The sequence below is a fragment of the Poromitra crassiceps genome (assembly GCF_964638095.1).
Source record: "Poromitra crassiceps genome assembly, chromosome: 15".
Lineage (NCBI taxonomy): Eukaryota > Metazoa > Chordata > Actinopteri > Beryciformes > Melamphaidae > Poromitra > Poromitra crassiceps.
Window position 1 is genome coordinate 18,905,169 of NC_139634.1, and position 25,716 is coordinate 18,930,884.

The 25,716-nt window shown below is 45.9% G+C and overlaps 1 protein-coding gene across 1 annotated transcript in view; it reads left to right on the forward strand.

The window, feature by feature from the left end:
• The window catches only part of LOC310790097 (putative E3 ubiquitin-protein ligase MID2), a gene marked incomplete at its 5' end in the record, with an annotated part of 70,564 nt that extends 50,378 nt beyond the window's left edge, over positions 1-20,186 (forward strand). The window contains 2 exons of the mRNA XM_083651790.1: positions 15,235-15,442; positions 16,426-20,186. Coding sequence (XP_083507916.1) covers positions 15,235-15,442; positions 16,426-16,840 — 623 coding nt within the window. The 3' untranslated portion in view covers positions 16,841-20,186. The remainder of the gene's footprint in view (positions 1-15,234; positions 15,443-16,425) is intronic.
• Between the last annotated feature and the right edge of the window lie 5,530 nt (positions 20,187-25,716).

Sequence of the window (25,716 nt, forward strand, 5' to 3'; positions counted from 1 at the left end):
TAATATAGCTGGCAGGAGTCCAAGATGTCTCTCAATAAAATGTTTAAATGGATGCTAAATTGCAGCAGTAGCCAGTGAAGTGGAGCTACAGTGGAGGTAATAAGCCGTCCTGTCAGGAGTCCCTCGCTGCCGCATTTTGGGATTAACTGTAATCTGTATCCACTCTGCTGGCTAAAACAGGTGTGTAGGGAGTCACAGTCGTCAGTGTATGATCTCTCTCTCTCTTTACTGTCTCTCTCACTCTCTCTCTTTCCTCTCTGTCTCTGTCTCTCTTTCCTCTCTCTCTCTGTCCTCTCTCTCTCTGTCTCTCTCTCTCTGTCTCTCTCTGTCCTCTCTCTCTCGCTCTGTGTGTGTCTCTCTCTCTCTCTCTCTGTGTCTCTCTCTCTCTAAACGGGCCAGTGGGAGATTGAGCATGACGGGGTCTGTTCTGATGGCATTAGAGGGGATTACTGGCTGGGTGTGGTGCGGGGGTGACACGGGGTAGCAGGGTGAGGGGGGGGGGTGTTTGGAGTGAAGCGCGGGGTATCTGGAGGTGGGGGTTCAGCCCGCTGTCACGTCCCTCTGTGGCTCTCTGTCTCCATCTGACTCGCCGTTATATAAGAAACACTCCATAACCAGTGATGTCTATTTAAGCAATATAGCATGAGAGCCAGTGTGTTGTGGCAAATATATCCCGCTGATCAGCTGTTATCCCACGAGGCCGCAGGCCGAGTGGGATAACTGCTGAGCAGCGGGATATATGCCACAACACACGCAGCTCGAGTGCTATATTGCTTTTATAAAACGGTTTCCAAGTATGATAATATAATAATAATAATACTATAAGTCCGACTGGCATGGCATTCTGGTAGAGTCAGTTGAAACACTACTGTAAGGCGGGACCGCAAGAACGTGCGGGTGATTTGATTGGATCGTTCTGGAGACTGAAGTTGACATTGGCCAATCCTGGCGCTTGCTGAGAAGCTGAGAGCTTTCTGGAAAGCCCGACACACAGCTCGAGCGCAGCGCTGCATTTTCAGCGCTTGCTGAGAAGCTGAGAGCTTTCTGCAAAGCCCGACACCAACTAACGTTACGGGGTTAAATGCGGGGTTAAATGCGGGGTTAACAGCCTTTTTTTTGCAAAGAAGACATTAGCCCGCGTCTATTCTTGTACAAAACATAATTTTCTGCAAAGTATTAGTAAAGTTATAAGCGAAGATCGATTCACAAGGATCTGACAGCTGTCTCCGCCATTTGTTTTTTCTACATTGTCATTTGAGGTAACCAAAGCCTTTTAGTAAGAGAGTTGCCATGGCAACTCATAACCCATGGCCATGGGTTATTGGAGTGGGTTACGGGATTTATACAATGGCTGTGAACCAATCAGATTGCTTGATTTGAGAGAGCCGTTTTATAAAAGTCTATAGAGAAGTAGGCTGAGCAGATGTTGTATATAAGAAACACTCCATAACCAGTGATGTCTATAAGCTTTTCAGCATCTCTCTCATTTCTGGTATTTCTCTCTGTCCTCTCGGGATGTTCTTCTGTCAGTCAGTCAGCCTCTCTCTCTCTCTCTCTCTCTCTCTCTCTCTCTCTCTCACTCTTTCTCTCTCTCACTGCTGGCCACCTCTGTTTGCCAGTAGTTTTATCTCAGGGCCCAGTGGCTCCAAGCTCTGATTTGTGTGTGTGTGTGTGTGTGTGTGTGTGTGTGTGTGTGTGTGTGTGTGTGTGTGTGTGTGTGCGTGTGCGTGCGTGTACATGTGTGTGTGTGTGTGCGCGCACACATGTGTGTGTGTTTGCCCTTATGTACAGTATGCAGTAATTGTAGAATGCTGCAAGGCTCTCTCTCTCTCTCTCTCTCTCTCTCTCTCTCACTCCCACTTCTTCCTGTCATTCACCCCTCCAGTCCTCCTTTCCTCTGGCAGCCAGTGCCATCGGGGGGAAGCTTGTCCGCCCACGCCCAGGGTTGGTTGAGAGTACGAGCCTGTGATTGACACCCAGTATTTCACTCTCCTGTAAGGTTTCAAACAAGCCAGCACAATAACATATACAAACAACCACTCAATATTATTAGCCTTGCGGCTTGTGGTGTGTGCAGTATGGCCACTGTAGCTAGTCTGTCTGTCTCCATCTTTGTATGTAAATGGTAAATGGATTCCATTTATATAGCACTTTTATCCAAAGTGCTTTACAATGTGCCTACATTCACCCTTCACACACCAAAGGCTGCAAGCTGCCATGCAGGGTGCTGGCACAGCCATCAGGAGCAATTTGGGGTTCAGTATCTTGCCCAAGGACACTTCGACATGCGGACTGGAGGAGCCGAGGATCGAACCACCGACCTTCTGATTGGTGGACGACCCGCTCTACCTCCTGAACCCTATGTCTCTGGTTCTCTCTGTGTGTCTGTACGTCTGTCTCCATCTTCGTACGTCTCTGGTTCTCTCAGTCTCTCTGTGTCTTATCTCCACTCTCTCTCTCTGCCCGGTTTCTCTCAGAGGGATTTGTATTCAGATGGAAGTGCTTCAGTCAGCCGTTCTGTGGCAGGCAGGCAAAACTGTTTTCACATTAAAATAGGTCACAACAAAACTGATCACCAACATCTCACTTTGACAGGCTTATTAGGTCTCCCCCTCAAGGCTCCGCCGTGGTACCAGCTCTCGTAGCAGACTCCCCCCGCGCGCTGCCTTGAAGTCTCTCGTTTCTGTCGCTGGCTAGATTGGAGGGTTTAGCTGTCACATTTTTTAGGATGAGAGGCTCTGGAGGCTTTTAGCCTAAGCTCATCATATTTGTAGAGGGGCTCAAAGCACAGAATGCAGTGACAAGCAGCACAGAGACTGGAGAGTCATCACCAGCACGTCTGCTCACAAGAGCTGCTTCTGACTACATCCAATGCATATGTCCTCCTCCATCACCAGTACATCTGCTCACAAGAGCTGCTTCTGACTACATCCAATGCATATGTCCTCCTCCATCACCAGGATGTCTGCTCACAAGTGCTGCTTCTGACTACATCCAATGCATATGTCCTCCTCCATCACCAGGATGTCTGCTCACAAGTGCTGCTTCTGACTACATCCAATGCATATGTCCTCCTCCATCACCAGTACATCTGCTCACAAGTGCTGCTTCTGACTACATCCAATGCATATGTCCTCCTCCATCACCAGGATGTCTGCTCACAAGTGCTGCTTCTGACTACATCCAATGCATATGTCCTCCTCCATCTACAGCACGTCTGCTCACAAGAGCTGCTTCTGACTACATCCAATGCATATGTCCTCCTCCATCACCAGTACATCTGCTCACAAGTGCTGCTTCTGACTACATCCAAAGCATATGTCCTCCTCCATCACCAGGATGTCTGCTCACGAGCTGCTTCTGACTACATCCAAAGCATATGCGCAGAACAGATTTGAATGCAGCTAACTGTGCCGATATGACACGGGAAAAACGCACAGAGGGGCGACTTGCCTATTATTTGGCGAGAGTCTTTATCTACATTAAATTGCTGCACCGAAACTGAGATTGTGAAAATTCAGTCCACAGTCTCTCCCCCAAACCCCCCCCCCCCAGCCCCCTCCCCTCCCTCCCCGGCCGGCCTGTTTTGTTATGTTGCCCCCGGCTACAGCATATGATCTCTCCCTCACTTGCCCTTTCCTCTGTCTCTCCCTCTCCTCTCTCCATGTATAGCATCTGTCTCTCCCTCTCCTCTCTCCATGTATAGCATCTGTCTATCCGTCCCACAGGTACAGCTGTCTTCTCAAGTTGTCATGACTCGCTCTCTCTCTGTCTCTCTCATGTCGAGGAGAGAGACGATGACAGGCCAGACAGCCTTACTGTCATCCCACACACACCTACACATGCCCAGGGAGTGTACTGTATGTACAGGTGTGTGAGCGTATGTCTGTCTGTCTGTCTGTCTGTCTGTCTGTCTGTCTGAGGGAAATAAGCTGCAGTTTTTTGGAAGAAGAAGACAAAAGAATTGACAAAATCATGAAAATCCCACTTCCTGTCATCATCTAGACATAAAACGGCACCTCTGGATAGTTAAGAACTTCACATTTCCGTTGCTGCAATCCTCTCTGGTGCAGTTCACTCGACACAGTTGACATTTAACGGCACAAAATCACATAGTGAACTTGAGATCGGTGCAAACTCGCTCCAATCTTTTCCCATTAAAACCACTCAGTGGACCCACAGCGCATAAAAGCGACCCGGGACACAGATAGTGTACAGCAGATATAGTGGAAGCTTTATGTGCTGTTAGACGCCTCCAGCCAACATGTGAGGCAACTCTGGGCTTCTCGAAACACGCATGAATTAAGCATGATATCTTTCAGATGGGGGTTAAGTAGTGTGTGTGTGTGTGCGTGTGTGCATGTATGTGTGTGTGATCTCCAGCTGCTGCTGTCACCCACTCTCCGTGCATTTGCCCCCCCAGCGAACTGTTCCTACATGACTCGATTTCTAAAGTGAAGGGATGAACGACCCCGAGAGAGAGCGAGAGAGTCAGGTGACAGATAGAGAGGGAGAGAGGGAAGAGAAGACATCAAATAGCTCTTTGCAGGGATGAGTGTCTGCGGACGCCAGTGCCCTCAATCCCCCGTAATGGAGTGTGGCCCCTCCACGATGCACACACAGATGGGACGAAATCACATTGTTCCAGTCCATTTTCTGTCTATACATCTGTCTTTCAAATCAATACAGGAAGCTGCTGCACTTATGCAAGCCAGCCGGTAATGTCATTCAAATACGAGAGTGAGGATCAGTGCAAGCCCGACGATGCGTCGCGTATTTTGACATCTTCTGACCGAGGACACAATAGTCATTATATTTGTTTTTAATGCACCGTGTCGTGTGTTTTTTTAGGTGTACATGAGCGTGGAATTGAATTCAGGTTGTATCAGAGCGTGGTCGCACCTTATTAGAGTGGCGGCTGACAGAATGAGGAGCCACATTAGTCTTGGATGGCTTTTATTAGGATGTTCTGTTTATGCAGATCTAATTGGCTGTCTCTGTAATTAATTCATATTATGAATGGGGATACAAAGTCGCAGGAAGAAGATAGGGGAATTAGTTTGCCAAGTTGGAACCAAGCCCCAACCTTCAGTTCTGAAAGATGAGGCCAACGCGGAAGTACCAAAAACTGCAGTTCCTTGAATGGTCACTTGAGACTGGCTGCAAAAGGGAGTCATTCCCCATAGAGCTCAACAGTCACGTGACATTGTGACGTCACCTCGGTTTGCGGTAGAGTATTTCCATATTTATTTTTCTCAACCACGTTACGAAAAATGCTTATCTAAAGAGTTTTAAGCCTGGAACCTAGTGTCCTCTAGAGAGAGAGTGGCGTCAGCGGAGGACCAAAATGCGAGACTCATTAGCCAATGAACAGCCAGGAATGGGTCTCGCGCTACTTTTGCATGCTAAAATAAAGCTGATAATGTACAATTTGATTCAAGGGGGGAAAAACCCTTTCAGACTACAACACAAACTGTCTATGTTGCTGCAACTCGACAGTGCTGCTTAATCCAGGACCTTACTTCCTTGAACTCTTGAGAGTAAAACACTGGTCCATTGGAGTGAATGGAGATGTCGGGACTCTTCTATCTACACGGCTCTGCTGGAACCAAGCCAACCGGCCTTTCAGAGAATTGTGACCATCAAACATTTGATTCAGAGTTTAAAACACATTGCAAAACAGGGGGGGGGGGGGAGTGCTGGGTACTAGACTGTGTACATATTATATTGTAACAGGCAATGTACACCAGATGCGTTACGGCTGCGTTGCGGATCCGGTAAAATTTCCGGAAAAAATACAATACAATCTCTAGTTTCACGTCTTCTTCAATGCAGCATGGTGTTCATTTTGTAAATATTGTTTGTGTCTGTAATGCAAGGAAGCTTAATATCATCTAGTGACCTAACTAGATTATTGTTTAATTAGGTATCTCATTTTAATATAGGTGATTAAAAAATAACTTGTTTCAGACGTCCTCATTCTTGAAGGTAGCATCGCACGCGACAGGTCGCACTGGTGCTGTTTCCATTGAATAGACAGACCTTTTCTGACCAAGCTTGATGAAGTTGTTTCCCAAAGCATTTGGCAATAAATTAGTATAAAACTGCATGGCTGATGGCTGTTTTCTCTAACGTTATTATAATCCAAACAGGTCGAGGCTTCACAGGCGAACGTTTCATTGTATTTACACTTTTAATTTGAAGGCGAAAAAGGGAAATGGTACGTGTGAAATGATAGAATTGACAGACCAGTGTCAATTCAATCTACTCAAACCATTTCCCGTTTCGGCCTTCAAATTAAAAGCGTGAAACCAAGCTAACTTGGAACGTTGCATTTGACAAACAAATTGGTAACGTTAGTTAAGCAATGACAGCTTGTCATTTAATAAAGCACAGTTAAAACGAACTCCACTTACTCTTGAAGGTCTGCCATGCTGCTATCCTCCTGGCTGTACAGTGTAGTCCTGCTTTAGGGCACGCGGAGCGGGTTTTCTAAACTAACGTTAACGTTAGCTAGCAACCTAACTAGCCGGCTGCTGTCCACAACAGAGTCAGGTAAGATGCTTCCTACTAATGTTCAAAAGTGACTTTCCTGACACTACAAACATCTGACTGCACTGAAATTAAGTAAAGGTTGACGTTATTGACTATTCTAGAATAAAAATGAAAAGAAAGTGACAGATGTTTGTTATTTAACGTTGTTTCACTTTTTTCTGATGCGGTTGGCTTTGTGGGCGTCCCCATTAGGGGCTCGCTCGGGCTCGCTTCATTCTTCTTCGTCGATTGCAAGGGGCGCAAGGTATTATGGGATACCCTAACCCACCAAAGTGTGCATGGTATGGTTCCTCTAAAATTATCCATAACTAGGTACCTAGAAAGGTTGCAAATTCAGTGAACTTCTGTATCAAACTGGTTTCAGACAGCCTAATTACAACTTCTTACCTAGAAATGCCACCTATAAAGCTTGTTCACTTGAGAATCAGACAGGCCCATTGTCTCATTTAGACGAGTATAGTGAATAGTCCAGAAACCAATGGATGACGTCACGGTGGTTTACGTCCATATTTTTATATAGTCTGTGTGGTTGGAAAAGGGAAAAAGTGTTTGAATTGAGACTGAGAAGTCATTTCTTATATGGTGCAAAATGTTTTTATATGAATGTTTCGGCTCAAAGCATTCCACAGTGCAGGTCAGTGGCTGTCAGAGTGCTTGAATAAACACAGTCTATTCTTTTCCTAGATTCTGAGGTTATTGTGCAGAAGGGTGGAAGCACACTACTACAAGATTCATTGATTTCCTCTGCTGAAAATTCAAGACGAGCATGCACACACACACACACACACACACACACACACACATAGCTCGTAGGATGCTTTTGAGTTTCTGCGAAGGCTGCCCTCTATTTTTACCTTGTTGCGTGCTTGTGTGCACCGATGTTTGCTTCCCGCCAGGATTAATAATAAAGAATTGTGCACCAGGGCAGTGCTTCCCAAACTGGGGCAGACGTACCCTAGGGGTACGTGGCGGTACTACAGGGGGTACATGAGAGAAAGGGTCAAATTGAAAAAATGCAAGAATAAATTGTGACAATAAATGAAACGTTAAAATGAATGTGCTCAGGAGTCAGGAGGTACCATTTGCAACTCTTTTACTCCATTTGTTATTTTGTCATGTTATATTCTTCAAAAGGTGGGTTATCATTTATTCATTATGCTATAGTTTTCTCTTGCAGTTTTCTAAGGAAGATGTTGTACTGTAGTCGGGTAAAGGGGGTATTCACACATCAGGGAAAGGGGGTAGTGAAGCCAGAACACTTTGAGAACCACTGCACAAGGGTAATTCAGCCTGATCTCCTCAATGTGTTTTGGTACATCTGAAACCGGGCTAAATCTAAATCTGGCTAAACCCGTGTAAGTTTCCAGAATCTCTTACCTTTGTGTGCCTCCGTAATGACCAGGAGTATAGAGACGGCACCCTCCTGGTGTGACATTCGTACCAGTTCCACAGTGGATCAATATTAGAAAAGACTGCAGTTATGGCTGGCCGATATGGATCGAAAATCATATCTCTATATTTTTAGGCTGAATGGTGATACATGATATATATCTCTGTATTTTCTACGAAGTGGGCTAAATGTTCACTTGTAAGTCAAAGCCACATGTGAGATTTTATTAAGATAAGACTGTGATCAAAATAAAATATAAAGACAGGGTTTGCTTCCCCGTTTCAAAATATACAGCTGCTAGGACTGATATGGACAAAATAAAATATCACAATATGTTTGACCAAATATCGTCCGATCATATGTCGATATTACAACAATAATGTAGGGATGACTATGGTGCTTTCACAATATATTTACACAATGAGACTTTTGATAAATTATCACCAGTAATGTGGATTTAATGACTAAGTGGGTAAAGGCAAATATTAGAACAGCTAGAACAGACTGGTACGTTAAGAAAATCACATCACTTTACTGTAATGCAGCCTTTAAAACCAGGAAAAGGCATATCACAATATTACGATATCCAAAATGTAAGATGATATCTAGTTTCAGATCATGATATCTCACTACTATAATAAGCCAGAGGGGCTCCACGGAGCGCACGGCGTGTGCTAGAGATGAGCATGCGACCTGAGCGCACGAAGTGCACAAATCTAGAAATCTAGTCAATATAATATCCATGTATTGCTCAGCCCTAGCTGCAGGGCGGAATGAGCTATATACTGTAGGAGGGCCTAACAACATACATTCAGGTTTAATACATCTTGATGTAGCTGGCCCATTGTTTGCATGTAGAGGCTGTGCTGTTGGTCCAAACTAAAGCTAATCTGAACAGGCATGTTGGCCTTCCTCTGGGCAGCAACTTGACAGTCAAACACTGGACTGGAGATTTAATGATGTGAGTCATTCTGTTGTGACTATTCTGGGCATCCACATTGTGTATGAGAAACACTGTCTGTATTTATGCCTGTGTGGACTGTTGGATGTGTCCAAGTGTATGTATGTATTTCTCAGATCAGATCCCAGTCCCTGTTTTGTGTAAGCGGATGAAAATCTAGGCTGAAAATATCACATGTCAAGGTGCCCCCAGGGGTATGCATTACTCTTTAAGTCCTGTTAAACGACCTGCAATAATATTTACCCAACATGCATCTGGGATGACAGGCCTCAAGCTGCCACGAAGCCCCTGAAGTAAACAGAAGGAGGGGAGAAGAGAGGAGGAGATGACAGGAGAGAGGAGGGGGGAGAGAGGGGAGGGGGACATAGAAAAGGAGAGGTGAATTACAGAGAAATATTGGCTCTAAAAGTTTCAGGCGAGACACAGCACGTGAACAGGTGTTGTCTGCCAGGTGAATAGGCAGGTGAATAGGTGTTGCAGCGACCCAGTTCTACCCACATTAAAAAGGCAGTTTTCTCTTTCTCATACTCTGAGCCAGAAATCTCCACTTCAGTAGCACTTACATACTGTACACCACATTTTCCAGTTGTATTCCTATCTATATTCTACATAGAGTTACATCTGTAATGACTGTTACACAGTGAGTTACATCTGTAATGACTGTTACACAGTGGCAACATAGAGCTGTGTTATTATTAAGAATGGAGCTGAGAGAATAGAATCACTATAACAGCTACATAGTCTCCAGCAATTACTGGATTCTGGTCTTACAAAACCAACTTTGTATTATAATCTTTGGTTACACTGGCATCACTGCTCTTTACACACACACACACACACACACACACACACACAACCGTTGTACTAACAATGTGTCTTTTAGAGGGAGAAGAGAAAGGAGCAGGAAAAGTTTCTTTCACAAGCTTAATGAGCCGTCACAGAAACGAGTGATTGAGTCTTTAATCACAATGAACAGACCCTCAGTGCCGAGCGTTTGGCGCAGCGCGAGCTATTGCCTCTCAGTTAGTTAGATGGTGAAGCTGGAAAAGAAAGACAAGTAAAGTAAAGTTATCCTTTATTTATCCCCGTGGGGTAATTCATCCTCTGCATTCGACCCATCCTCTACTAGGAACCTTCCTAGCGCTAGGAGCAGTGGGCAGCCGCAGTGCAGCGCCCGGGGACCAACTCCAGTACTTGTTACGAGTGCCTTGGTCAGGTGCACTGACAGGAGTATTAACCCTAACATACTGTACATGTCTTCCACAAACTCCACACAGAAAGGACCTGGGACGGACCGGGGGTCACACGCAGGTGACAGGTCCTTCTTGCTGTGAGGCAACAGTGCTAACCACTGAGCCAGGGATGAGAGTATGCGATGTAAACACGTTCATCACTGTAATTGCACTGGAAGTATCATGAGTCCATGTTCTGTGCCTCAGCCTGCTGCGCCACAGGGCATCCCTAGCCAGTGTTGCGTGAGTGAAGGACATCCAGCCCCCGTCAGTTTGAATCTATATTTTCACCTCTGCCTGTGAGCCTGTCAGCCATGTTGGGTAACATAGCACATTACATATGGATCAGGCAATTAGCGGCATCCAGCCATGCATGTTAAATGGCACATAATGATTGGACTGCCTCGGGGGAAGCGGAGACCCACACGGGGATAGAAGGTTGCGTTTGAGTCAGTCGATGTGTCAAGAGAGAGTGACGCCGTTGTCTCAACTGCAGTAATTGTTCAGTTATGCAGCAAAATGGATCTCTCTCTGCCAGACCCCTCATCAGCTCAATCTATTATCTATCCCTCTGCAAAACTGTGAGCCAGGAAAAAAGATGGCGGAAGTGAAATGGACTGAATTGAAATAAAGTCGATTACCCAGATGCCACCCCGCCTTTGAGTGGTTTAACTGTTCAAGAACCCAGCAGAGTGGAGTTGGAGTGAAATTGCTTTTTTATAAGTGCTCCCCCCGCGCTCTCGCCGTTATTTCTCCTCTTCTTTTCTCTTCTGTTACGCTTTCATTTTGTGTTTTACACGTTTCCATTACCGCCTTTCCACTCCCTAACAACGCAGTCTAACAGAGAGCAGTTATCACCTCAGCAGACAGTTGGAAATATCTCCAATTACTAGTGTATTACAGCAGAGAGGGCTAGCAACCTAAACCCTGTGTGTGTGTGTGTGTGTGTGCGTGCGTGCCTGCCGGCCTGCCTGCCTTCCTCCTTGCCTCCTGTATGTAAAAAGGCTTTTGAAAACTCTCAGATGTATACTTTATACTTTATAGATGAACACTTTCCTATTTGAAATAGCTCTTGGTTCTTGCTGATATCTTACACCACACATTGGCTCTTTGCACCTTTAGGTATGCACACATTCACTTTTCACACACCAATCATTCACCATTTAAAGCCCAGCTTATGATGCATGACTTTTCCATTTACAAGAAGCCTGCCGGGCTTCTTTCCAACATTTATGTCTGGTGTGTGTCGGCTGGAGCTGATCGTGTGTGTGTGTGTGTGTGTGTGTGTGTGTGTGTGTGTGTGTGTGTGTGTGTGTGTGTGTGTGTGTGTGTGTGTGTGTGTGTGTGTGTGTGTGTGTGTGTGTGTGTGTGTGTGTGTGTGTGTGTGTGTGTGTGTGTGTGTGTGTGTGTGTGTGTGTGTGTGTGTGTATGTCCTCTACGTCACGTGTCCCCCTTCCCCACCCCGGGGCCCGGGCTCTCAGAGCCGTCCCCAGGACAGCCATGACTGAGCCCAGTGTTTGGAAGTGGCTGCGCTGGCAGCGATAAGCAGTTCAAAGAAGAGAGCGCATTCATGTAATTGGCTGCCAGCAGCACATTGGCCTCGTCGTCATCTCATATCCAGCCGCAGTAACACACACTCGCCAGGCGGATTATTGGAAGAGAGAGAGAGAGAGGGAGAGAGACAGAGACAGAGAATGGGGGATGAGAGAGGAGAGAGGAGGGAGGAGAGGAGGAGTTGCGGTCCTCATTAAGCCGGGGGAAAGGCTCAGCGAGAGGTGTGAGTTAAATGTCAGGTCTCCACACACACAGGCTCAGACAGAGAGAAGGGCCATGGCTGACCTCCACACACACACACACACACACACACACACACACACACACACACACACACACACAGGCTCAGACAGAGAGAAGGGCCATGGCTGACCTCCACACACACACAGGCTCAGACAGAGAGAAGGGCCATGGCTGACCACACACACACACACACACACACACACACACACACACACACACACACACACAGGCTCAGACAGAGAGAAGGGCCATGGCTGACCACACACACACACACACACACACACACACACACACAGGCTCAGACACACAGGCTCAGACAGAGAGAAGGGACATGGCTCACCTCCACACACACACACACACACACACACACACACACACACACACACACAGGCTCAGACAGAGAGAAGGGCCATGGCTGACCTCCACACACACACACACACACACACACACACACACACACACACACACACACACACAGGCTCAGACAGAGAGAAGGGGCATGGCTGACCTCCACACACACAGGCTCAGACCCAGAGAAGGGCCATGGAAGGCCTCCACACACACACACACACACACACACACACACACACACACACACACACACACACACACACACACACACACACACATACAGGCTCAGACAGAGAGAAGGGCCATGGCTGACCACACACACACAGGCTCAGACAGAGAGAAGGGCCATGGCTGACCTCCACACACACACAGGCTCAGACAGAGAGAAGGGCCATGGCTGACCTCCACACACACACAGGCTCAGACAGAGAGAAGGGCCATGGCTGACCTCCACACACACACACAGGCTCAGACAGAGAGAAGGGCCATGGCTGACCTCCACACACACACACACACACACACACACACACACACACACACACACACACACACACACACACACACACACACAGGCTCAGACAGAGAGAAGGGCCATGGCTGACCTCCACACACACACACACACACACACACACACACACACACACACACACACACAGGCTCAGACAGAGAGAAGGGCCATGGCTGACCTCCACACACACACACACACACACACACACACACACAGGCTCAGACAGAGAGAAGGGCCATGGCTGACCTCCACACACACACACACACACACACACACACACACACACACACACACACACAGGCTCAGACAGAGAGAAGGGCCATGGCTGACCTCCACACACACACAGGCTCAGACAGAGAGAAGGGCCATGGCTGACCTCCACACACACACACACAGGCTCAGACAGAGATAAGGGCCATGGCTGACCTCCACACACACACACACACACACACACACACACACACACACACACACACACACACACACACACACACACACACACACACACACAGGCTCAGACAGAGAGAAGGGCCATGGCTGACCTACACACACACACACACACAGGCTCAGACAGAGAGAAGGGCCATAGCTGACCACACACACACACACACACACACACACACACACACACACAGGCTCAGACAGAGAGAAGGGCCATGGCTGACCTCCACACACACACACACACACACACACACACACACACACACACACACAGGCTCAGACAGTGAGATGGGCCATGGCTGACCTCCACACACACACACACACACACACACACACACACACACACACACACACACACACACACACACACACAGGCTCAGACAGAGAGAAGGGCCATGGCTGACCTCCACACACACAGGCTCAGACCCAGAGAAGGGCCATGGAGGGCCTCCACACACACACACACACACACACACACACACACACACACACACACACACACACACACAGGGTCAGACAGAGAGAAGTGCCATGGCTGACCTCCACACACACACACACACACAGGCTCAGACAGAGAGAAAGGCCATGGCTGACCTCCACACACACAGGCTCAGACAGAGAGAAGGGCCATGGCTGACCTCCACACACACACACAGGCTCAGACAGAGAGAAGGGCCATGGCTGACCTCCACACACACACACAGGCTCAGACAGAGAGAAGGGCCATGGCTGACCACACACACAGGCTCAGACAGAGAGAAGGGCCATGGCTGACCTCCACACACACACAGGCTCAGACAGAGAGAAGGGCCATGGCTGACCACACACACAGGCTCAGACAGAGAGAAGGGCCATGGCTGACCTCCACACACACACACACACACACACACACACACACACACACACACACACACACACACACACACACAGGCTCAGAGAGAAAGAAGTAACCAGGGGTACAGTCTCTGCACAGTGTTCTGGCCACACTACTCTCACATTATCCCCTCTCTCTCTCTCTCCTCACTGCTTAACTTCTCTGTCACTCACCTCTTTTTTTTGCCCGTTCAATTTTCCACCCATTTACACTCAAATTGCAGGTGTCATTGCAAATTGAATTGTTGCTACTGGATAGCAGTATTTCTGCTGAGTAGCCCCGACCGCCAGTGGAGTGGAAGTGAAGGCCATTTCCTTCAGCTAATTTCCAAGTCTCTGTGATGGGAGGTGCAGAGAGGAGTGCCAGGCCGCTTCCTCCACTCTTAAGTGTTTTCACCAAAGGCTCTGGAAGGCTTTGAAGTTTAGACTCTCGCCTTTGTATTTAAAATATTCTCCTCTTCTGTCTCTCACTGTGTGTCTTCTCTGTGAGCATCACAGTCACTCCTCTTCTGTCTCTCGCTGTGTGTCTTCTCTGTGAGCATCACAGTCACTCCTCTTCTGTCTCTCGCTGTGTGTCTTCTCTGTGAGCATCACAGTCACTCCTTTGACTTTCCCCTTGACAGTGTCAGGCTATGATCAGGAACATAGCAGGAAAACAGGAATCACCCATGATGCTGAAGTGATCCCTTGGTACTGTATAATGACTACAGTATAAGACCATGCTGAAGAGGATTGGTAGCCTCTAGTCTACTGTATGACACACCAGTGGTGATGTTGGCCTAAAATGAAGACCATATTTCCCCTAAACCCCACTGCTTCAAAGATGCTACTTTAATCTTGTGTCTTTTTTTATTGTACTGTATAATCTTATTCATTTTGGCTATTTATTTTTTATTATAACCCAATTTTCTATCAAATGTCTCCTTTTCCAGTTTTAGCTCCTTGTATATGTTTTAGCATCCTTGTTTTGATGCTCCCCTGTATAGCAATTTACTCACTAAACTCTGCTGGATAACGATGATGCTCATGATGATGATGATGATTAGTATTATTATTATGCACGATTAGCCGCCTTAACACAACACACAGATGTGTCAAAGCATGAAACGACTCTGTGTCCTCCCAGGCCAGCCCTTCAAGCTGGACCCCAAGACGGCCCACAAGAAGCTGCGTCTGTCCAACGACTGCCTGACCATGGAGAAGGACGAGAGCTCTCTGAAGAAGAGCCACACGCCCGAGCGCTTCAGCGGCACTGGCTCCTACGGTGCGGCCGGGAACGTCTTCATCGACAGCGGGTGCCACTACTGGGAGGTGCTGCTGGGAGCCTCCACATGGTGAGACGCACCACCACCACACACACCTACTCTATGAGTGCATTATGTAAACCTGCCTGGGGACTGGTGAACCGAAATATCTCTCTTTGGGGAGTTTGAATCTAGGCTGTTATGCACCCACTCACATGCACACAACACACACACACACACACACACACACACACACACACACACACACACACACTGCTCTTATCCTAATTATATTCTTTTTACTAATTGGCTCTCGAATTAGACCTCTTGGAGAGGCCCAAGGGGCCCATGCCTATCTGTCTTCAGCATGAGGTACTGTAGCTTGACTGTGCAAGACAATTAATTAAAATGGACAATAGTTATTATATTTTATTTTTTATTTTTGGAATCACATTTTTAAACATACATCAGAAATATAAAAAAAGATTACTTACACTGGACCCCCAAATATCGATATTGGGAGATGTAGGAATACATAAAGAATTGAATAACGATGAAAATAAATTAATACTATTAATAATGACAGCAGTAAAAAATATATATTAATTAATTGGAAATCCAAGCATTCACCTTGAATTAAACAATGGTGGAGAGAATTACTGTCATATTGCATGCCAGGGGAAAACATTTAATAATGTATACTGTTAAAGGACAAGCAGTGAAATTTGAAAGGATATGGGGCAAACTAGTTGAGAATATAAAAAATGTTTAGGGGCAGTTCTCTCAATAAATTGTATTAGATTGTTGTATAAATATAAATTATATATGTATAAATATTTTTGTATGTGAACTGATGTGTTATGATGGTATGCTAATATTAATGACAATTTGAGAGGATGCTGACTATAACAGTATGGGTGTTGTGGTGAAGGGATGGAGCAATGGAATGAAGTACATGTTTTAATGAATGACTGTTTTCACACATAAAAAAGAAAAACAACAAAATGCAATAAAAAAGAAGAACAGTACAGTTTCAGATCACTAATGCATTCCAAACCCCTCGTTCCCTGCAGGTATGCCATCGGCGTGGCTTACAAGTCTGCCCCGAAAAACGAGTGGAGCGGCAAGAACTCGTCGTCGTGGGTGTTCTCGCGCTGCAACAACAACTTTGCCGTGCGCCACAACGGCAAGGAGCTGGCGGTGGAGGCCAGCCTGCAGCTGCGGCGTCTGGGCGTGCTGCTGGACTACGACAACAACTCGCTGACCTTCTACGACGCCATGAACTCCCAGCACCTGCACACCTTCCACGTCTCCTTCCTCCTGCCCGTTGCGCCCACCTTCATGATCTGGAACAAGTCGGTGATGATCCTGTCGGGGCTGCCCGTGCCCGACTTTGTCGACGCAGCCTCGGACCAGCTAGAGCAGCAGCAGGTGGCGCTGTGCCGCCAAGAGTCGCCCTACGTGAGCGGGATGAAGAGCTGCCACTGAGGGGGAGCCGCCAATGTGCCCGGCCGAGGTCGTTCAGGCCCGGGGGAGTCGAGATGGATCGGGAGCTGGGAGATGGTGTCAGTGTGTCTGGATTCTGTTCTACCCTCTGGATTAAGCGTGGACTAGTTACATTTCTTATGGATTTGGAAAGTGTTGGAGATATTGTGTACAGTCTGGGGAGTGTCAACACTATTAGCTTGTAGCCATCCAATGCTTTGCGAATCCGTCAGTGAATGGCATACTGTGCGGACAAGGTCTCCTGACGATAACCTCCAGCAGACCCCAAATTCATCTGATCTGAAGGGGGCTTCGGTCTGGAAACGGACAGGGCTGGACTCCTGGTTTGCTCGACCAATTAAGGTCTTCCTGTTTGATTTGTCTTTCTTATTAATTTGACCCTAGGCAGAGGACCAAGGAGAGCGTGATAGCATCACAGCCATTCAGAGTTTGGAGGTACAACACATGAACAGTGAGAGTTTGTAACATCTCGCCTGCAAGAGACGAGAAGAAGAAGCAGAGCAAGAGAGCAAGGCTCCTGATTACTACAGTAAGGTAACCCATTTCAACAGGTGGTGGTTGTGCAAAGAAAGTAGATGTTTCGAACTGTGATTAATTTACTTTGTTGGAGGCATTGATAAAGAGGTGTGCCATGCCCAGGTTGGGTGATACAGTAGGTGTTGATCAAGTGAAATGACTTGACATATGGATGGATAGTAGCTAGGTGTGGTTGTGCCCGGGCAGAAGGTTCCGCCTGGCGAAGGCAAGCAAGATGCTAGCTGTGGACATGTCATGTTATAGGGTGCCAAAGGGTGCATTATAAAGCACCTTCTGTTCTCACTGTGCATGTGTTGTGTTATACCCTCACTATCTGTAACTGCTCGTGACAAGTCCTCTCCACCATCCTGCTCCTCGATTTGATGATTGACTGACTGTCTGACTGATGGGTCCTCAGTTGCCCACTTTAAGCTTCCATGTTTCAGGAAGCCTTTTGTTGTTCTTGAATATTAACAGGAGCACAGGAGGCTGATTTGCATCATGTGACTACTCAACTTGTATCATAAGAGGTTTATTGAATGATAGAGGAAAAGGTGTTGATTATTTATGACAAAATAAGATGGTTTGTTTTTATTGTTAATCTCAAACGTGTTCATGATGCACTTTTTAATGACACGATTTCCCCTCTGAAAGTCATGAAAAGGACAGTTTAGAGAGGCAAAATTGTAACAGGGAGGGAAAGTGACAACCACTTGTGTTAATTTCCATTCACAAATGCAAGATAATTAGTAAACTGCATGAAATCTGTTTGAATCAATATGGTTCCCAGATATAACCTAAATCAAGTCTGTTGCAATAAAAATATTGTCAAGATTTATTTATTTTTTCGCAACCTGCAGATATTTACAGTCAATCCAATGTTCTTTGTAATACATTTAAATCCAAACTTCCTGCTGTGAAGTCAAACGTTTTCACACGGCTTTGAACACAACCAGTCACTTTCCCTCCCCATTGCTCTTTAGCATACATTTATCTTGTCTCGGAAAGGGATATGATTATGATGTTGTTTATGCGATTTTTATCACGATGAGATGATACACCAAGAGGCAAAAAAATATACACTATTGTCAACTATTCAGGGAAGGAGGGGGTTAACACGTTAACTTGCTGTCAGTCTCGATGTCATGGCATGCTTATGTGTTTTCCTCTGTGATTCGTTAACACACACACACGCGCACATACAAACACGCACACACGTCATGTTTGGTTTGGTTTGGCCTTGTCGTGATAATGCATGATACATTGTAGGATCCCACAGCGGTCCACCGGGAAATCTTAAGTAGCTCTTTCAAGTACACCAAATAGCATTTGTCATCAGATACTGACTCCCGCTCGCGTTCACAGACTTTGACCTCGAACATTGTCGTCATCCATCGCTGGTCAAGTAGTTTGTGTTTGCTCTTTATTTGTATTTGAAGGTCTAGTGCGGGTCACAAGTTCTCTCTGGAGGTGATATTCAGGTAGCAGCACCGATTCAGACAATCAAATGTGTATCAAACGTGTACAGAGTATGCAGGTTCAAGAGTTTTCTGTAGCAGGAAGAGGTCGGGAGAAATTGTGACAATGTTGACATGTGAGGTTCTGTTCACAAAGGATGCTTTTTTTTTTTTTACATACATTTGGATTTATTTGACATAAAAAGATGACTCAACTCATACTAGATACTACTGATTCCCCGTGGCCATTTTCACGCTCGTTACATATCGCCGGGTATGTAGTTTTTAATGTTGAATGTCAAATAGCATTTTGTAGTTCACAGGCTTTGATTCGTCCGTCTCTGCCATTGAGGAAAAACATTCTCATATTGATTTCGATCATTTCACCTTGGTTACTTTGTGACTTATTGACGAGTCAAGAGCGATGACCCAGTGATATGAAATCCTCGACTTTGGAAATGTGAAAATCAGATGTGTCGTGGGCGTGGCCTAACGGGAAAAGTTTCAAACTTCAGCATTCGTTTACGGCATCTGTGCTTCCTGTCAGTGGTGACTGATTGATTGAGTGATGGATTAGGTAAGAGCAACAGACAACAGCGGTCATCGACGGGTTAAAGGTAATGCAATGAGCTGTAGAAGCGAGGGCATTTTTTCCTGTCGGAACGATGAGTGAATGTTAGCTGACTTCCAGATATCCACCCATCCTGATGAATCACGTCAGTCACAGGCCGGAAAAGGCCATGTGTTGATTTGTGATCCGAACCGACAAGCTCAACTCATCTGTGCAAGTGCATTTGGCCCGGGTCACTGCATGATAACGTGACCCTGCTACAGGTTCATAACTCTTTAATTGTCTCACGAGGGGTTTCCTATCTCGGGTCAAACGTTTTGTTTTTTATTTGCAAATTATTATTTTTTACCACATCAGAAGAACATGCATATCAGGTAGTTTGCAGTGCTTTTTCTTTCTTTGTGTCACAAGTCGATACAGTCAAATATATACGGTGAATGATTTTCAATAGCTTCCCACTCCTTGTAGTGCAGTGTAATTACCCTAGAGACGATGCAATAGATTCTCCTTTTTGCTTTTCTCTTTTTTTGTGGAACTTGGGAAATTATTTTTGAGCACTCCAGAGAGACGCGCTCCTCTCCTTTGGGTATTTGGACCTCGATGAAAACAGCACAAAAAGAGCAGCGCGTTGCATTCACATGAGGCTTCCTGTTTCCATAGATGTAACAGAGATCATTTTAGCCAGAAAGGAATGTAAATCATAGGGGGAAATATATATTATATAAAATTGTATAATGTACAAAATATATATGAACCAATGTTATTTATGTGAATTTAAGTCCAATTAAAAGTATGATCCCAAACATGGTGTAATCGTGATTCATTGCCTCAGACCTTTAGACTCAATTTGGTCGACCATCATGTTGCTTGCACCTGCAAAACATACGTATGATCAAAGAATTCAAGAGTGTTAACTTGTACTTGACCTACAGTGATTGCCAAAGAAAGCAGGTGATTTCAAGATATCAAGTGTTAAAATATATTGCCTAGCTCATGAAGCTAGAAGGGTCCAAAGAGAGGCAAATGAACGTCACTGCCTGCTTCAGCACTGTACCAGAGATTTTCATCCGCCATTTATTTTCCCATAGACATTTCATAAAATGCTTATAAAAAGCGTTTTACTGGTTCAAACCAAACGGTTTCAGCTAACGCTATAATCGGGAGAGACCATTGAACATTTCACTCGGATAAAAAAATATCGAAAAAATATTTTCTTCAAACCGGCATTTTTTTACATTTGGTTCCGAGTGAAAATGAAATGGCGGATGAAAATCTCTGGTACAGTGCTGAAGCAGGAAGTGACGTTCCACTTTGGCTCTCTATACTCGAACAGTGCTTTGGACCGCTTGCAGCGCTTTGGACGCCAAAATAAAAGGCAGCCTCGGGCGTGCTAAGGGGAGCTGCTCAGCCTTCATTGGGCTGGCAGGTCATCCGGGAGCCCTGGCAGGTCATCCGGAGCCCTGGCAGGTCATCCGGAGCCCTGGGCTGGGTTAGTAGGTCTATACCCTCTTAGGCCTCATCTGTCGTCATTGGCAAGGAAGTGGCTCATTACTGCACCATGCAATGCATTGGCCCCAACTCTGCCTGCAAGCACGGGCACACATGCTGACCCTGAAATGAACAATATGCTCACTCATTTTCTTCATTTCCTGTGCAGGAACAGAAGGACGGGGATCTCACACACTGAAATCTGTGAAAATATCTCTTGACTTATCGTGCAGAAATGTGTTTCAGGCATAGATGCACACACACAGTATTGTCATCTTATGCACATTTTCAGGTAACCTTCCTGTCGCTGAAAGGCCCCGTGTTCGACCCCCTGCGATCCCATGTCTGTCCTCCCTCCAATATCCTCGAGCAAGGCACTGGAGGGCGCTGTTCTGCACCTGACCTGCACCATTACCTCCCTGTGGAGGGGGCGGGTCAAGATGAATTCCACCCCTCAGGGATCAATATGGTATCACAATTGGTTTGACCTTGGACAGTTGGTTCAATCCAAATCTGTGAACATTGTCTTTCCCAACGCTAGAGAAAGTGTACATACAGTATAGTTTCCGGTTTAGTTCTGGTATTCTTACTTCTTCCCTTTTATGTGGAAGTATTCCCAACTGATTATTTTCATGTTCAAGACTTTATAGCATGTAAAAAATATGTTCTGCTCAACTTCCACAAAAGGGGCACGCTTGCTTACGGTTGCATCCACTCTTTGCTCCAAACTATGGGAATCAGTATTCCCGTTCACGATGTTGATGTGCAGAAGGGAAACTGCAAAGAGCAAAGAAAAAACTTGACACTGAAGGGTTGAGCGTCTAATCCGATTGGAGCACAGCAATCACTTACAGTACAGTAGCCACACACGCAGTGGCTCTGTGATTGAAGGGCTACCTACCTTGCTTTACATGTGTGACAGATTAGCTGGCGGCTAAATGTGACGCCCACTCTGTCTCTGCTGCCTCACACTGCTAGCCAACTAGCAAGGAAGCCTTCGGAGCAGCCCATAATTACATTTCTAATTGCAGAATAATTAGGCCTCCCTGCATAGCTCGTTAAGTCATTTGTCACCGGAGCCTCTAATGTGGCGTAGAACAACACTCTAATTACACCCAATGAAAAGTCTACAATGGGGAGCGTTTCACTACCTGTGGCCTGGGGTTCAGCAGATACATGTTAGCATTTCAACATATTTATTGTTATTATTATCATAATTATTGTTGTTATTATTATCGTCATTGTTATTATTGCTCATTTCCATCAGCTAGATGGGTTTTTGAGGCCTGAAAGCGGCATTTGGTATGAAATTATACAGAAAGAGTTGCAGCCCCAGTAACAAGACAGCTGCATAGTGAACGTTGTTCTTTGTAACACACCAAAAACATAGGCGACCATACATTTTGTGAAAATCATCGAAACACAATACTGCTGCTCTCTCCCTCAGAGCAAATCTCCCGTTACCATGGTATTTAACGTCACAGGATTTCTCTAAATACATCAACTGTCAAACAAATTGCGCAACCAATTATTGGCACAGCAATCACTCACAGTAACTGTGAGTAGCTTTTTATTGGCATATCTCATTCCCCCAGCGCTTCCGATACATAAATCTCCATGTTGGAAAGAACTCCTGAGAGTTGGACCAGAACCAAGGCTGCAGGGCCGAGCGCCGAGCTCTCTGTTTGAGAGCTCCGAATGCACAGCTGCATGTGAAGTGCACATCGACCTGTTTCACACACACACACACACACACACACACACACACACACACACACACACACACACCTGCTGCAGCCCCACCTACCCGCCCACAGTCTGCTGCTCATCTGTCTGGGAGGAAGACAGCCACTTCGCTCTATTAATCTGGCTGAATCACAGACTGCCATGCAATATAGTGGGGGAGTTTAGCTGTGTGTGTGTGTGTGTGTGTGTGTGTGTGTGTGTGTGTGTGTGTGTGTGTGTGTGTGCGCGTGCGTGCGTGCGTGTGTCTGCATGTGTATGCATGCGTGTGTGTGTGTGTGTGCGCACTCAACTTCTAATCAGGTTGTTTTCCTATCTCTTAACCTTTACTTAGTCGGGGCAGTTCTTCAGAGAGCCAGGACTCCCTTTTCCGGGAGTGTGCTGCTGAGTTAATGAAGCTCCAAAACAAAAGACAGCATCACGCAATCAACACAAGAAAGAAAAGAGAAGATAAGCAGAGGAGAGCGTGGATCAGATGGATCAGATAACAAACACCTGGGACCTGTTGAGGCAGCCTTTACCTGTTCCTAAGTGCAGAGGAATTAGACCACCGTGGAGAGAGAGAGAGAGAGAGAGAATGAGAGAGAGAGAAAGTGAGAGAGAGAATGAGAGAGAGAGAAAGGGAGAGGGAGGGAGAGAGAATGGGAGAGAGAGAGCAAAGGCTTGGCTCCTTGCCCGCGGGTTGATGGAGGAGAGCTATGAACTTTGGGAAATGAGGATCTAAACAGGCTGTAGATCACCGGAGCCCACTGGCTCTGTCTCTATCAGACATTCTCTCTCTCTCTCCTTCCCTCTCTGTCTCTCACACACACACACACACACACACACACACACACGCACACTCAGACAGTCTCTATCCAGATTAATCTGAAGAGGGGGAATCAATCGCGCTGCCCGATGGCGTCTCAGAGAGCCCCGGGGGCCTTGATGGCCTGGCTGGCAGAGAGTGATGGGCCCCGGCACTTTATTAGAGGGATCTCAGCAGACATCTCTGCCTCTCCATCTTCCCCTATATGGACATGACAGCATGTTAGGGTGCGCTCCCCCCTCTACATGTACGCCTCTCTCTCTTTTCTCCCCCCCCCCACTCGCTTCTCTCTCTGCTGTCAAAAGATTAAAGTACGTCTGGTACACTATGTGTCTGGTACACTATGTGTGCTGGTTAATATGAGATGTCTGGGGAAGAGAAAACGATTAGCGTTTCAGGTATCAATTTCACATCATTCAGACAGCTCTGTTCTTCAAAAGTACATCTAAAGCACTGGTTGGTGACCCTCTCATAAGCTGTTCCCAAGATTGAGTGCTTCTATTTGGGTAAAACAATCCAAAAGCAGTTTGGGCTTGGCTAGTGGTGAGCGTGTCTCAAGAGAGTCCTCCATCACTCCGCGTCCGCCATAATTTCCATAGGTTCATGGATTAAGAGAATACACCTTTTCTCATCGAGGAATTATGGGTTGCAAAGTACATTTCTGAATTAATGGTTTGGATATAAAGTCAGCTGAGAAATTATATGCAGACATTGCCGTGCATCATTGCAGTAATTTACGATCATCTTTTGCTCATAATTCATGGTAATTGGACAAAAATGTTGTTCAAACTGGGGTTGTCATTTTATTTATCACACCACTCTGGAAATCGTTCCACACACTGAATCCTGCAGTGTCCTGTCCCGTGATTTGTAGAAGAAAATGTGATGTTTCATGCAATTGATTTGTTTCGGTCGATTTGCAATTCAGATTCACACTATTTCAAAAGACAATTTCACTATGAGGCGGCTGAGTGTGTGGGACATCCCCTATAAAGATTTCATTGGTTGATTTGGCTACTATCTTTATGCACATGACCCAATCATCTTTTACTGCAGGGTAATTTGTTGGAGGTAACGGGTCAGCCTCTTCAACTGGTCAAATGTTCTCCTTCAAGGGGAGAATGCAGTGGTCTGCCTTAATGGTCAGCTGCAAAAGCCAATGACCAATCAGTGGTTGCATAGTTCAGCAATGCAATTACCCATCACAGCTGAAGCCCAATGGACAGCCTCAGATCGATGTGTACAGGAGGTGTTATGGGACATTGTATTCAATGGAGAAACGGGTCAGCACACCATGAAACAGAACTTCACAGAAAGTGCTGAATGTTCCTCTGAGAGAAAGACACAGCGGTGTGGAAGAGAGAGATAGAGAACATGCAACAAAAGCCCCCAGGCTGGATTTGAACCGGGGTTACTGTGGGAGGACTGAAGCTTACATGGTAAACGACACACTCAGCTCAGTGCGCCACCAGGGCACACCTTCTGATGTTAATTAGTAATTACTTTATTGAACAGCCAATCAGTATCCTCCAACAGGTTTGAACTAGGGGTGAATCCAAATCCGGTATTCTGAAAAGCACAAAACGTGGGTTTTTACAAATATTATTTATTTCATACAAATATTTATAAAATTATTTGTTTCCTCTGCCTCTGTCTGTGTGTCATGGATGTGTAAATAGCCTGAGCTCTATGGGGCTGTGTGGAGTGGTGAGTGCAGTTGATTTTGTTCTGGTAGACCAGAGATCAAAACCCGCTGTGTGGGAACCCTCCTTTGCAGCATATTTTATTTAAGAACATTTATGTAATATCCTCAAATTAATTAGAAGTGTAATAAAAACTAAAATAAAATTGTTAAACCTATTTCTACTTTTATTCAAATACAAATAACTTTGCTGCCTCAACAAACACAGCTGCATTGAAAGGCTCAGTCCGTGCGCATCCCAGGTTAGAACTCACAACCTCTCCCTCTGAAGGCAAGGCAGCTGACATACTCAGTGAGCCACAAAGCCTTTGCCACTGAAGCTGATTTCTCACTGTATGACTTTTGAAGTGACTGGCTATAGGTCAACATCTGGAAAACGCTATTTTAGCTTTTAGTCCGCTTTCAGTCAATTTAGAAATAGTTAAGTAGTCTTAGTTATGGAAAGCGTTTAATGTCTGGACTGGACTATGTTGTCAATAAACATAAATCTGGTGTGTGTGTGTGTGTGTGTGTTGTGTGTGTGTGTGTGTGTGTGTGTGTGGGGGGGGGGGGGGGTGTCAAAGTTCGACCTGT